At 42.4% G+C, this 12,605-nt stretch overlaps 1 protein-coding gene across 1 annotated transcript; it reads left to right on the top strand.

Annotated features, from left to right (window-relative positions):
- Window positions 1-38: 38 nt before the first annotated feature.
- Window positions 39-9,365, top strand: HMGB3 (high mobility group box 3). The gene is made up of 5 exons (XM_048514328.1): window positions 39-171; window positions 2,954-3,113; window positions 4,914-5,053; window positions 6,482-6,656; window positions 8,228-9,365. Exons 2-5 carry the CDS (start codon window positions 2,964-2,966, stop codon window positions 8,378-8,380), a joined length of 618 nt encoding a protein of 205 aa, XP_048370285.1. The 5' UTR covers window positions 39-171; window positions 2,954-2,963; the 3' UTR covers window positions 8,381-9,365.
- The last annotated feature ends 3,240 nt before the right edge of the window (window positions 9,366-12,605 follow it).

The raw sequence follows: 12,605 nt of genomic DNA, 5'->3' as shown, positions 1-12,605 counted from the left end.
TGGCAAGGCGAGGAGGTTGTTTTAAACGGCGGAGCCCCGCAGCCAATCAGGCGGCTCTCGTAGGCAGCCAACGCGAGGCTGAGCCGGAGCCAGCGCGGAGTCTTAGCGCGTCGTGCGTGCGCCCCGCTCGCTCCTCTTGCTTATCGCCTGGGCTCCGAGCGAACAATACAGGTACGTGGTGGGCGCCGCACTTCGCAACTTTTTCGGGTGGCGGCTGCTGCCGGGTCCCTTTTTCGTCCAAATTCCAATGTGGGCGTTTTTTCCCCTTTACACCGTTTTTGATTTTTAATTCTTTTCCCCCGTTTATTAACTTTCTTTGTGCTTTTTGATTTTTTCCCCCTTTAAATTTTTTTTCCCCCCGGCTAATTGGTAGGCGTGGGAAAATCTTGTCCCGGAATCTGATATAAATTGCGGGGGGCGGTGGTTGCAGGGAGGGAGACACACGTAAGGTGGGCTTTCTCCGGCTGGATTTTTTAAATATATAAAGCAAATTCTCCCCTAGACTAACTGCTGCTGCTCAGTGTCGAGGCAAAGTGGATGCCGGGCAGCGTGGACCGCTGCTGCTCCCGTGCCCCCAGTCGCGCTTACTAGTGGAATATGGCTGGTGCAGTAACTCTGCCCGCATGGGCAGGGATGTTGCACTAACGGGCATGCGAACCCCGCGCCTCCACTAAGTCTCCTCTCCTGCTTTTTCTTCACGCGAGTATCCTCGGCTTCTCTCCACCCGGGATCGGGGTGCGAAAGTTGCCTGACCGTGCGCAATGCTGGTGCCTGCTGTTTATTCTGCATTAATAATGGCTGTCGCTTTTTTAGCATCTGACAGGGATAAGCCCTGCGCGTCCCGGGGAAGCACAATCCCCCCCCCGCTCATTCCCACTTTAATTTTCTTATTTCTGCTTCTCGCCTTCCAACCCGCTCCGAACCTTTCGTTTCCTTCTTGCCTTCATTTTCTCTATCTAAAAAGGTCTCTTTGCTCCCTCTCCGACCGCAGATAAGCCCCAAACCGTTTCTTTCACGCGCCGCTGTGACTTGATCTGTGTGTGCATTAATATGGCTGGCGTTTTAGTGGTACGGCTAAAGGAAGAAAGACGTGTAAAGGCAGCAGAGAGACGGGGAGGGGGAGCTATGCGGGGGGAAAATCTTCGTGGGGGCGCCTCAGAGCCCCCAAACCTTTCGCTTTCGCCCCAGTTCGTTTATCTCTATCCGCTAATGCCCTCAGCTGGGTATTTCGGAGCCGATTTGGGTTTTTATACACTTTTCCCTCTCGGCGCGGATGAGCGTCGCTTGTACTGTAATGGCTGCACGGCAGTCTTTGTTATACAGAGTATTGCGCTAAGCAGAGACATGGGAGGAGAGGGGGGGCGGCTGCTTCAAAGCTGTTTTCTCCCCCTTTCCCGAGCCTTAAGACCCCCCAAACCTCACGGGTGGGAAAGAGGAGAGGTTTTTCTACTAATCTGGCCGGTTTCGGGAAGTCTGGCTGCTTCGGTTTGGCTGCGGGGGGAGTTTGTTTGAGCGGAGGGGTGTCTGAGGCTTTGTTAAGCATAGAGCAGCTTCACTGCCTTGTAGAGAAGCCATTTTAGCGAATGGAGCTGGCTATGGGCGAGGAGAGCACTTGTCTCCATATCCCAGCCTTAGCTAGCACCAAGACTATAGAGATTGCTATGGCATGGGCAGGAACCCCTTAGTCTGCCCCTGCCTTGCATGGGGCAGCCCCCCATAGCCAAAGGCACCCCCTAGAAGAGCCCAGGGGCTAATTTGAGGGGCACTTTCTTTCATGAAGAAGCATTTCACAAAATGGAAGATGAATTATTGGTGTCTTGGTGACCTGTCGTTTTTTCCTTTCCTCTCCCCTTTCTGCTATTGGAGTCTCTAGCAAATATAGCAATACCAACTACATTCGCTTGCAGTAGCGGAGGATCTTTAAATGCTGTTTGGTCCGATATGATATATAAAAAGAGACGGGATTTTTGCGATGACCTTGGGGGTGGGGGAACAAGGGAGGGGGAAGACAGCAAAAAAAGGGGCAGGAAAACGAAATGAATTTTATTTTTTTACACTTTATCTGAAACTTTCCAGACAGCTGTACAACTGTTTTAATAACTTTAAAACAGGAATTTTTTTTCTTTTTTTAAAAAAAGGAAATAAACTTTTTCTAAAAAGAGGAAATGGATTATTCTCTTTAAAAAAGGAGGAAAAGCATATTTTAAAGGGAAAAATACATCTTAAAACAAATAAACATAATTAATAAGTATAATTAAATAATTGATTGCCTCCACATCAGCAGAATAAAAATATTTTTTTTAAAAAAAGAAAAATTATCTCTGACAAATTGCCCATCTAAGAAGCTGGGAAATGAGTTTATATTTAAAAAACACGTTTTTTAAAAAAAGTTAGTACCTGTTTTTGCGACTTTAAAAAATGATTATTGGTCACCCAGAAATCTAAACAAGTGTTCATTGGTGGAAAAGCAATGTCTTGAACTTAATGTTATATTAAAACCAACTTTCTAAAAAATATTTTTAGCTACTTCTAGAAAATATGATTTTCTAAATGGGGAATTAAAAGAAAGGTGGCATAGGGGTGTGACTGCTATTCATGTGCAAAACATGGACATCTGAATAAATAACAAGATCTGTCGCCCTGTAAGGTCAATTGAAGGCTTAAGGTACACAGTTGCATCCTTCTGAATATTGTGACATTATGGACTAATTATCAATGCATACTTTTTCCATTACTTCAAAACAAATGATGTCTTGCAAGTGTGAAAGAGGACTTGCAACAAGCGAGACTGAGGTGCACACCTTCCCACCAGAAACATTTGACTGGGTGCTCATGGGAGGTTTGTCTGTCTGGCAGTCTTGACAACTTGAGCTTGATTATTCATTGCTTTTGCTTAGAATGTGTAATTTAAATTACTGTTCTCTTCCCCCCCCCCCCCGCTCATCTCTTTCAGAGTTAAGAAAATGGCTAAAGGTGACCCAAAGAAGCCAAAGGGCAAAATGTCAGCTTATGCTTACTTTGTGCAGACTTGCCGTGAAGAGCACAAGAAGAAGAACCCTGAAGTTCCTGTCAACTTTGCAGAGTTCTCCAAGAAGTGCTCAGAGAGGTGGAAGGTATTCCCAAGGCTCTATTCCCACTTTTCTCTTAATTTGACAGTCTTCTGTGGAAAGACCTGAAAATAAATATAAACATTTCAGTTTAAAAAATCTGAATCTACAGCAAAGAAACTCTATTGTGTGACTTTAAGTTTTATAAACTTTTAAACATTACTCATAATTCCATACCCCTGTTATGTTTGATTCTTCAGTGTTTACAATCCTTTTGCCTTGATTATAGCCTGGACTTGTGAACACTGACTTAAAGTCAAGTCTCACTGAATTAAGTGGTGCTTGATTGGCAACTTTGGTCTTGCTGTTCTTGGACTGGGGTTCATGGGAGTCCTGAAGTTCTGCTCTTCTCCACCAAACCTTGATCAACAACCCTGCTGAGAATCCATCAGACATTGTCTGCATATGTGCAAGCATCATTCCATTGCAATCCAAGGGGTTAAAAATTTGCTTTAAAGCCAGTGAAATAAGGCTGACATTCAGAGCTTCTTTCAAGAACACTGCTTAACTGTGGGTAATAAGCACAGTTCTCCTGCGTTTTGGGATGTGGTAGAATGGAAAAATAGCCCCACTGGACCCAATCTAATGTGGCCTCTAGGCCAACCAGATGCCCCCTAAGATGCCATATCAGTAAGCCCAGAGAGTAAAGCTGGTTGTTGGCTTATACCTTGTTATCCCACTTCCTGGCTCACAGAGATAGAGACCCTTCCATTGGAGTAGGGCTTCAGATTTTGTTCAGCAGGTTGGTAGGGTAGAAGCCAGTACCTCTGAGCATGGTAGCCCTAACTTGGGTGGCCCAGGCTAGTCTGATCTTGTCAGATCTCGGAGGCTGAGCAGTCAGCTCTGTTTAGTACTTGAATGGGAGCACACCAAGGAATACCAGGGTCACTATGCAGAGGAAAGCAATGGCAAACCACCTCTGTTAGTTACTTGCTTTGAAAGCCCCTGGATGGGGTTGCTATAAGTCAGCTGCAACTTCCTGGCATGTTCTTTATTATTTATCTGTTACATTTTCATCCCGCCAATCTCTCGAAAACTCAGGGCGGCTTGCAATAAAAGCATACAAAACAATACAATAATATAAACATTAAAACAATTTCAACAAGATAGCTATAGAAAAAGAAACTACATGGAACATAAAAAGACTTTACGCACGTACACACAACTTTAACTCTTACCTTGAGTGGTATTTAAATGGGAGACCTCCAATATGACCTCCAATATATGAAATAACAAACAACTTCTGAACATCTCATGTCTTGAAAAGCCTGCAGGGTCACCATAAGTCAACTGTGACTTGATGGCAAAAAACAACAACCATTCATAGATCAATCCTTTGTGAGTTTGTTAGTCCTCTTTTAAAACTTTCTAGATTAGTTGCCATCACTGTATCCTGGGGCATTGAGTTTTGTGAGTTAATTACACATTTTACCAAGAAATGCTTTCATGAGTGTACTGCCCCTAAGCTTGAGGGCACCAAAATATTATGGCAGAGGAAGAAAATGACATCATAATTTGAAAGTCCTACACAGCGTTGCTCATATTTGAGTGGCAGGTTCTTAAAACTCATAAAAGATGCTGTTCAGACTTTTGAAAGCAGTTCTTGTGCTTTCTTGGGACTGTTGGTGATTTCTTTTGCAAGGTAGAGATTAGGTCCAAACTGTTCTAGCACCAGATATTAAGCCATTCACCAGAATGGTATGGATCTTGGGGACAGGAGTCCTGTTCTTCATTGAAGGGGTGTGTCATTCAGCTTTGAGTAGCTAGATTTTAGGACACAAGTAACGGATAGTGTTTGCCTTTCAGACCATGTCAAGCAAAGAGAAGAGTAAATTTGATGAGATGGCTAAAGCCGACAAAGTACGATATGATCGAGAAATGAAGGATTATGGACCAGCTAAAGGTGGTAAGAAGAAGAAGGATCCCAATGCTCCTAAAAGGCCACCGTAAGTAGCTGTTTCTAGCAGAAGTGTGTTTTGTTCAATTGACTTGGAATATTCTGAATTGTTAAAAGTATAATATTGCAACCTGCTTTATCTAGAAAGAGCCTAGATTTTTGATATCTGATGAGACATTTGTGGGAAACTCCTTGTTTAGAGGAGGAGTGTCCTGTTCTTCATGGATGAAGTCCTTCTCAAATATGAAATGGTTTCAAAACTAGAGAAAAATATTAAATAAACTTGAACAAGTTTATGTTGAGAAGCAAACACACCTCTCTGCTTGTTACAAAATCTAGCCCATGTGGCGAGCTGTAGCAGAGAGCTGAACAATTAAAATGTTCAGTCAGCCATTAATAACAGCTTGAGAAACCTTCAAAGTATTCAGCTTTATAATCTTACCAGGGAAGTAGCTGAGAAAGAGAGAGATCATTTCTCTGAGCATCCAGGTTCCTAACAGAACAGAGCTTGAGTTCCTAACAGATCGAACATGAAGTGAATTCTCTAATACTGTTGACTGTTAATACTGATACTAGGTGTTCACAGTGCTACACTTGTGCTTCACATTAAAGAATTGTTGCAGCAGTCCTGTAATATGGATCAGAAAGATCCTGGTGCTGTGTGGAAGGGGTGATACTGAGAGATCCTGCCTTGCTGAATGCGTTTTCCTCATTTCAACTGATGGTGTGAACTTTCAGCCCACAACACGTGCTCCTGCTTTAAACTATAATAAAGGAAATTGAAGGCGCCTTCCACTCCTAGCTTGGGGGTATTCAACATTATTGCATCTTAGTAATCTCCAGGGTCACATTGATAGTAAGAACTTCATCTCCTGTAAGGCTGACTATGCAACCCAAACAGAGTGACATCTTTACCCCATTGGCATTGCTAAATACCCAACCACAATAAAAGCTCATTAAAGTCAGTAGACTTAGAAGATTGTAACACTACTTAGGACTGCTGTGTAAATCATAAAATCATGAGAGTTGGAAGGGGCCATGCTGACCATCTAACCCCCTGCTCAATGCAGAATCGGCGCATCCCTAACAAACGTCTGTCCAGTGACAGGAACAAGAAGACTGCCAGTGAAAGGGAACTTACAACCTCCCTATGTAGCTGATTCCACTGTTGAACAACTTGTAAATGCCTTAATATCCATCTGGTACCTTTCTGCCTGTAATTTAAACCCATTATTGCAAGTCCTATCCAATCAGTATGTCTGTATTTATTTACTCTGTTTATTGCCTTTTCTCGCTGAGACTCCAGGCAGGTTAGAAATTACAGGAAACAATTCAATCAGCAAACAACATCTAAGATGTAATATAGAGGTAAAAGACTATGTAGTAGACTGCAATCTTGTTTCCTTGCAAAAACCGACTCCCTTGGCTATGCCACCCTGTTCACTGTGAGTTGTGGTTTTCTTCTTTCCCTTGCCAGATCTGGGTTCTTCCTGTTCTGTTCAGAGTTCCGTCCCAAGATCAAGTCCACCAACCCTGGTATCTCCATTGGAGATGTGGCAAAGAAACTTGGGGAAATGTGGAACAACCTCAGTGATGGTGAGAAACAGCCCTATAATAACAAGGCTGGTAAACTGAAGGAGAAGTATGAAAAGGTAAGATTAGGTGGATTCTTATCTGGACTGTTATAGTTCTTTTTCTTTTCTTTTCAGTGTGCTACCTTTCTAGGGAACTTGTCCAGGACAGCTTACAAAATAAATATGTAAACCATTAATTAAAACCCAGAATTTAAAAAATCTAGCTGGATCACTGAGCCATTTAAAACTCGTTTTCAATGTGAAAGCACACTATAAAATGGTATTAGAAGATCGGTCCCTTAACTTAAATCCTGGACAGAAACATTTTGACTTGACACCTGAAGGAAAAGTTGGCACGAGGCAAAATTGAATGGGAAGGGCATTTTCTAAGTGCAAAAGCTCTGTCTGTGGTTGCCACTCGCTTCTAAATGCAGCGTCACAGAGAAACGAGTTTGTGATGTGGGTGTCTATCTTAGCCACAGATGCATCCCTGATTCACTTGCATTAGTTCCTAAACCTATGGGAACAAGAATGTGACCACTTCAGGCTTACAGCAATCGCTGAGACCTGTTAGCATAACACAAGCATGCTGTTAATAACTTTTTCTAAGGCTATAATTGTCCAGAGAAGCTGCTCTGGAAACTGATTTCAGTAAAATCAGCTGTATATAGCTATACCTTCTTTATCTTTATTAACCTTTAATAGGCATAAAATATAGCTATACATAGAATTGAATTGGTCTAGTCTCTGCCGAATTTTCCATTTAGAGGACTTTAGCTGTAGTTATTCCATCCTGTGACTTGAGCATGACATGAACAGCACACCCTCTTTTAGAAAGCAAACCAAAATGCTGTAGTTTCCCTCTTTCCCCCCCCCCCTCCCCTCTGCTGCCGTTGGGCCCCAAAACTAGTCTAGACTGTGATTTGGATGAGGGGAACTTTCTCACCACCATCTTCTTTCTGAAGATGAAGTCACAGTGGAGTGTTTTATTATCAGTCCCAGCAGTTGCTGAATTGTAAGTGTTAAGAACTTACTCTGTGGTCAGGGTGTCTAAATCAGAAGAGATGTACTCCAGCTAAGATATTACACTAAGAAGGGGACAGTGCAAAATTTGGGTTTAACTAGCATCAATCTCAGCAGTCAGTTCCCATATAGTCTCAGAACAGTTTTTGGTAAGAAGAATAGTGCCTCCTCAAAGCCTATGGGAACAAGAATGTGGGCTTCTAGAAAGAGTCAAGTGATGAGGCTTGGATGTTTCTCACTGCCAGAGCAACTACTGAGAAGGCCCTGCTCCCATATTAATTTTGCATCCTCAGACAATCCTAACCTGGATAGATCTTCATTTAAGTTGTAAAGCCTGGCGGGCTACAGATGAAACACATGAAGCTGACTTATACTGAGTCAGAGCATTAGTCTGTTAAGGCTGATAGTTGCTGAGTAAAAGCAGTAACAGAAATCTTTCCTATAGAACAACTGTTGAATAAGAAGAGCATATAGATGCTCTCTTCAGAATTCAGGTATACATCACAACTACCTCCCTTCTCAGCAGAGCATTATTGGCCTAGCACTTTGGGTGTTCCTGAATTGGGTGTTCAGACTAGTGCAAAAAACAACTTGGAGTCAACATAACCATCCTCTTGGCCTTGCAGGATGTTGCCGACTACAAGTCGAAAGGCAAGTTCGACGGCTCTAAGAGCGCAGCTGCCAAAGCTGCGGCTGCAGCTCGGAAAAAGGTAGAGGAGGAGGAGGAGGAAGAAGATGAGGAGGAGGAGGAGGAAGACGAAGAGGAGGACGACGAATGAGAAACTGTATAATACTTGTCTCCATGTGAATACCATAGAGTAGGGGAAACACCATTTGGAAAAAGAAAACAAAACAAAGCTGCACCTCGTTATTTGAGACGGTGTCTTATTTACCCGCTATTAGGTTTAATGACACAATTTGGATTCTGATCACACCGTTACCTTCTTTGAAAATTTAAAGTTCTCTAGGAAAATAGAGAGGGGGAAAAATAATAAACCATCGAACTGGTTTACATAAAGTGACCCTGGGTGTTCCCGGGCACCCTGAAACTGTAACAAAGTTGTACATATTTCCAAACATTTTTAAAACAAAAAAAAGTGGAAGCAAATGCGCTCCAGTGTTCTCCTCAACTCTGTGCACTTTCCTGTTGGTGTAACAAAGCATTTAAAAATGTTTCAAGCATCTTATTTTTTAATTTGTAAGGTGGTGTTTAACTATATGGTTATTGGCTAGAAAATCTTGGGTTATACTGTACATATCTATAGTTTGTAAAAACTAGACAGATTCTTGCGGTCCATGCTTGGAGCAGAGAATGCCCCGGAATGGAAGGTGAGCCACTTTGGTCAGGCTTTCCCGCAGGGGTGTTGTGTCTCGAAGCATGCACTGTGAAAGTAGATCTATTTACACTACAGTGGGCGTCCATTTAGCTTAAAGTTGTCTTTCTGTATATAGTGAAATTAGCATTCTGCGGCCATTCTTAGTTGTGGAAAGGGGAGGAGGGTCGGGTTCAGCTGGCATGAGAAATTGTATGGAATCTTTCCTTTTTTGTTTTCTTTTTAGTTAAGTGGGGTAGTTTTTAAACGGAAGCTGTAGACCTCTTCGTTGTCAGCCTAAAAGTGAAGAGAAGGCGCAGAAACCGAAGTTCAAAAACACTCTGTACTTAAAAGAGAAACAAAATTTGCAAAAAATGTTATGTTGGTTTTTTGTATGTTTAGAATGCTGAAATGTTTTTGAAGCAAAATAAACAGTATTACATTTTTAAAACTTCTTGACAATATTCTAAATTTTCTGTTTTTAACAAAGGTTCCCATAACAGCACTACCGACAAAAGTTGAAAAGGTGATTACCCTCCCCCTCTTCCTAAGTGAATTGATTCATCTAAAAAAAAAACCTTAGCAAATTTATTTTCTACTCTCAGCATGGACTGTTAATACTGCTTAAGGAAAGGTGACTATTTGAGCTGATTGGTGTTAAAAGATGCTATGCAAGTTTGAACCTTTTTACTTGAAAGTGGGGATCTAACGGGACTCTTGTGACCTTAATTGTGTATTGCATTGCGCTGATACCAGCTTTTGGAAAGGTAGGTAACTAAGAATGGAAGCAGACATTAACCTGAATTTCTTTCTAGCTCTGTTGGGTACATTTATAGCCCAAATGCTCTGCTTTGTAAATATTAAAATGTGCCTTTTTTGTCCTGTGTTAAAACTGCTTCAGACTTGTTTGTTTCTTCTTTCTCCCAACCAGTCTCCCTAGCAGCCAATGACTGACAGGAAAAAAGTACTGGGCAGTTATCAGGGTCTGCAGGTGAACCTTGCAGACACTGGCTTGGGTGTCTGGTGTTTCCTTGTAACTTGAATGTCATGTGTGTCAAGGACTCCTGGCGTTTCTTGACATTGGGAGGATGGTATCTGACTTGCTTTGGTTCCAAGGTTCCTGGCCCACAACATGGATGCACTCTTTCCTAATGTGCATTGAATGGTAATTACTAAAGACCTTTCTTCTTTGTAGAGTATCAAGTTCTTTATCAGTAGGTTTCTTAGGTTGCATCCTGATTTTCCCCAGAGCAGATGGACCCCCTTAATTCCTGCAGCAGCCCTGTGAAGTTAGGTTAGATGGAGAGAATGAGAGAACACAGCACCCCCAGTCACCTGTATAGCAACACAAAGATTTGAACCCAGCTCTTATGGTCTGAGTTGAACACTCTGTTTGCTATGCCACATGGGACTTGTCCTTCCTGCCAAATAGGCCAGCAATTTCTGCTCTCAGAGCTGGGCAACTAATCATCTCTGGCAATGTCTTCCTAGGTCTGTAGCTGAATTACAGTTTGTTTGCTCCTGGCTTGGAGTCCTGTTTGAAATGCAACCTTCTGTGTTCGGTTTTGTTTTTCAACAAAGCTTAATTATAATTACTGAATTAGAGTTCTGTTCTACCTAGCTTGCATAGGATAGTTATTGGTATCTTGTATTCACGTAGAAAAGCCATTTGGGTAAGGAACGTACAAAGAATGGGGGTTGCCGTCTCTAGAGATAACATTGATTGTATCTTATTATTTTCGCCTTGCCTGCTCCACTCATTAGGTGTTCTGCTAATTGGCCATACAATACATACAAGTTTAATGCTTTATAGTAAGAATCTGCCATCACTTAATCTCTGTAAGGTAGACCAATGTTATCTCCATATGGAGATACTAACCTGCTGACCTATCTTGAAGGGCTTACTGAAAGAGTGTTTTGTATGTGTGTGAAGTGTTGACAAGTTGCAGCTGACTTGTGGCAACCCAGTAGGATATTTTGCATGCGAGTAGTAAATACAGGATGGTATTATCCCAACCTCTGAACAGTTCTTGCCCTACAAAGTAACCATAAGTCAGCTGTGACATGAAAGCACTTTCTTCTACCACCATTATCCCAACATACTTGTATTCTCTCTTACTTGGATGCCTGTCAAGTGCTGACTTTAGGACACTTCTTCTTAAACTGTCTTTAGTTACTTTAAGTGCTGTTACAGCAACACACCTTAAATCGTTTCTTAAATCAGTGCTTCGGGATGGAAAGCAATATGACTTGGAAATACGATTAAGTCGCCTGCTTCAATATACTAATAGTACATTTACAGTCAGTGCTGGCTTCTATGTTAAAGTCTGTGGGTCTGGCTGTCCATTGTAGAAACTGCCAGTGTCCTGAGCTGCCTTCATTTATGATGGTCTACTGACCCAAACCAGTAAAAAATAACCATCAGAAATCAGATCAGAAAATACAACCCCAGTTGAATAGCAACACAGCAAATAAAATCTAAACTTATACAAGAGACTAAGTGTTGGAACAAAACAACTTATGCTAGGAGTCAGCATCTGAGGTTCTCTGGTTTTTCAATCTAAATACCTCTGCCAAAGATTTTGCTGCCTCCAAGGAAATCCTGCCATATTTATCTTGCGACAGAAAGTGGACACAGGACTGAGCTTCCTCTCATGTCCGAAAACTGGGAAATTTCTTAATTGGCGCTTGCGAAGGTACAAAGTAGTCTAAAAGAATGTGTTGCGAGAGTTTCCACGTACTGAGAGTTACAGGGACGTACTCTAGGCAAGAAAGGAACACCTTTGACCTACCTCTCCGGTATTTGGAAGGGAATACATTCAACCTTGCTTTTGTAAAAGGCCTGTGATAATGCAGAGCAGACAAGGTCTTTAAATAATTAGTGTGACAATAGGGTGCTTTATAGTTTATATGAAAGAAAGCCAGGGAGCAAACTGAATGGGAATGGAACCAATGAGCTAATGTAATATCCCCCAGTCTCTTGTTTTATGTTTGCATTGGAAGCAACTGGTCTTAGAAGAAGAGTGGGGCATCTCCCTCAGTACTGCACAAGTCTTCAAGTGTTGTGTGGAAAGGTGCTGCACAGTGTATTCCTTCAAATGGGCCAGGCCTGACATTCTCTTAATCTCCTGGCTTTATGGTGATCCCAATAGACATCCATACTACCTCTTAAGCCAGTGTGGTGTAGTGGTTAAGAGCGACGGACTAACCTGGAGAACCAAGTTTAATTCCTCACTACTTCACAGGGAGCCTGCAGGGTGACCTTGGGCTAGTCACTGTTCTTTCTGAACTCAGCCTCACCTACCTCACAGGGTGTCTATTGTGAGCAGGGGAAGGAAGTGTTTGTCATCATCATTATTCGTTCGACTTCATAAACCACTCTCCCCCGAAGGGCTCAGGGTGGTGTACAGATCAGAAAATAACAAAAACAAAACATTGAAGAATATCATTAAAATGCATAAAATCAGTAGCAGCAACACAGCCCACCCACAATTTAGTGGATGGCGCAGGTCCTAACCCTGGGAGGGGATTGGCAAGTTGTCAAAGAAGCAGACGGTACAGAGGGCATTAAGAAGGGGCAGTAATTCAGCAGCCGCCCCCCCCCCCCCCCCCAGCCCAAAGCCTGGTGGAACAGCTCAGTTTTACAGGCCCTGCGGAACTCCCCAAGATAGTTTTGGGACTCCTTTCAGTT

This window comes from Sphaerodactylus townsendi, linkage group LG13 (assembly GCF_021028975.2).
Source record: "Sphaerodactylus townsendi isolate TG3544 linkage group LG13, MPM_Stown_v2.3, whole genome shotgun sequence".
Taxonomy (NCBI): Eukaryota; Metazoa; Chordata; class Lepidosauria; order Squamata; family Sphaerodactylidae; genus Sphaerodactylus; species Sphaerodactylus townsendi.
This window is presented reverse-complemented; position numbering and strand designations above follow the sequence as displayed.

Excerpts from the sequence above, each read along its gene's own strand:
- HMGB3 (XM_048514328.1), top strand. The coding sequence starts at position 2,964 with ATGGCTAAAGGTGACCCAAAGAAGCCAAAGGGCAAAATGTCAGCTTAT. Across the intron at positions 5,054-6,481 it reads AATGCTCCTAAAAGGCCACC|ATCTGGGTTCTTCCTGTTCT; the intron begins GTAAGTAGCTGT and ends TTCCCTTGCCAG. Across the intron at positions 6,657-8,227 it reads TGAAGGAGAAGTATGAAAAG|GATGTTGCCGACTACAAGTC; the intron begins GTAAGATTAGGT and ends TTGGCCTTGCAG.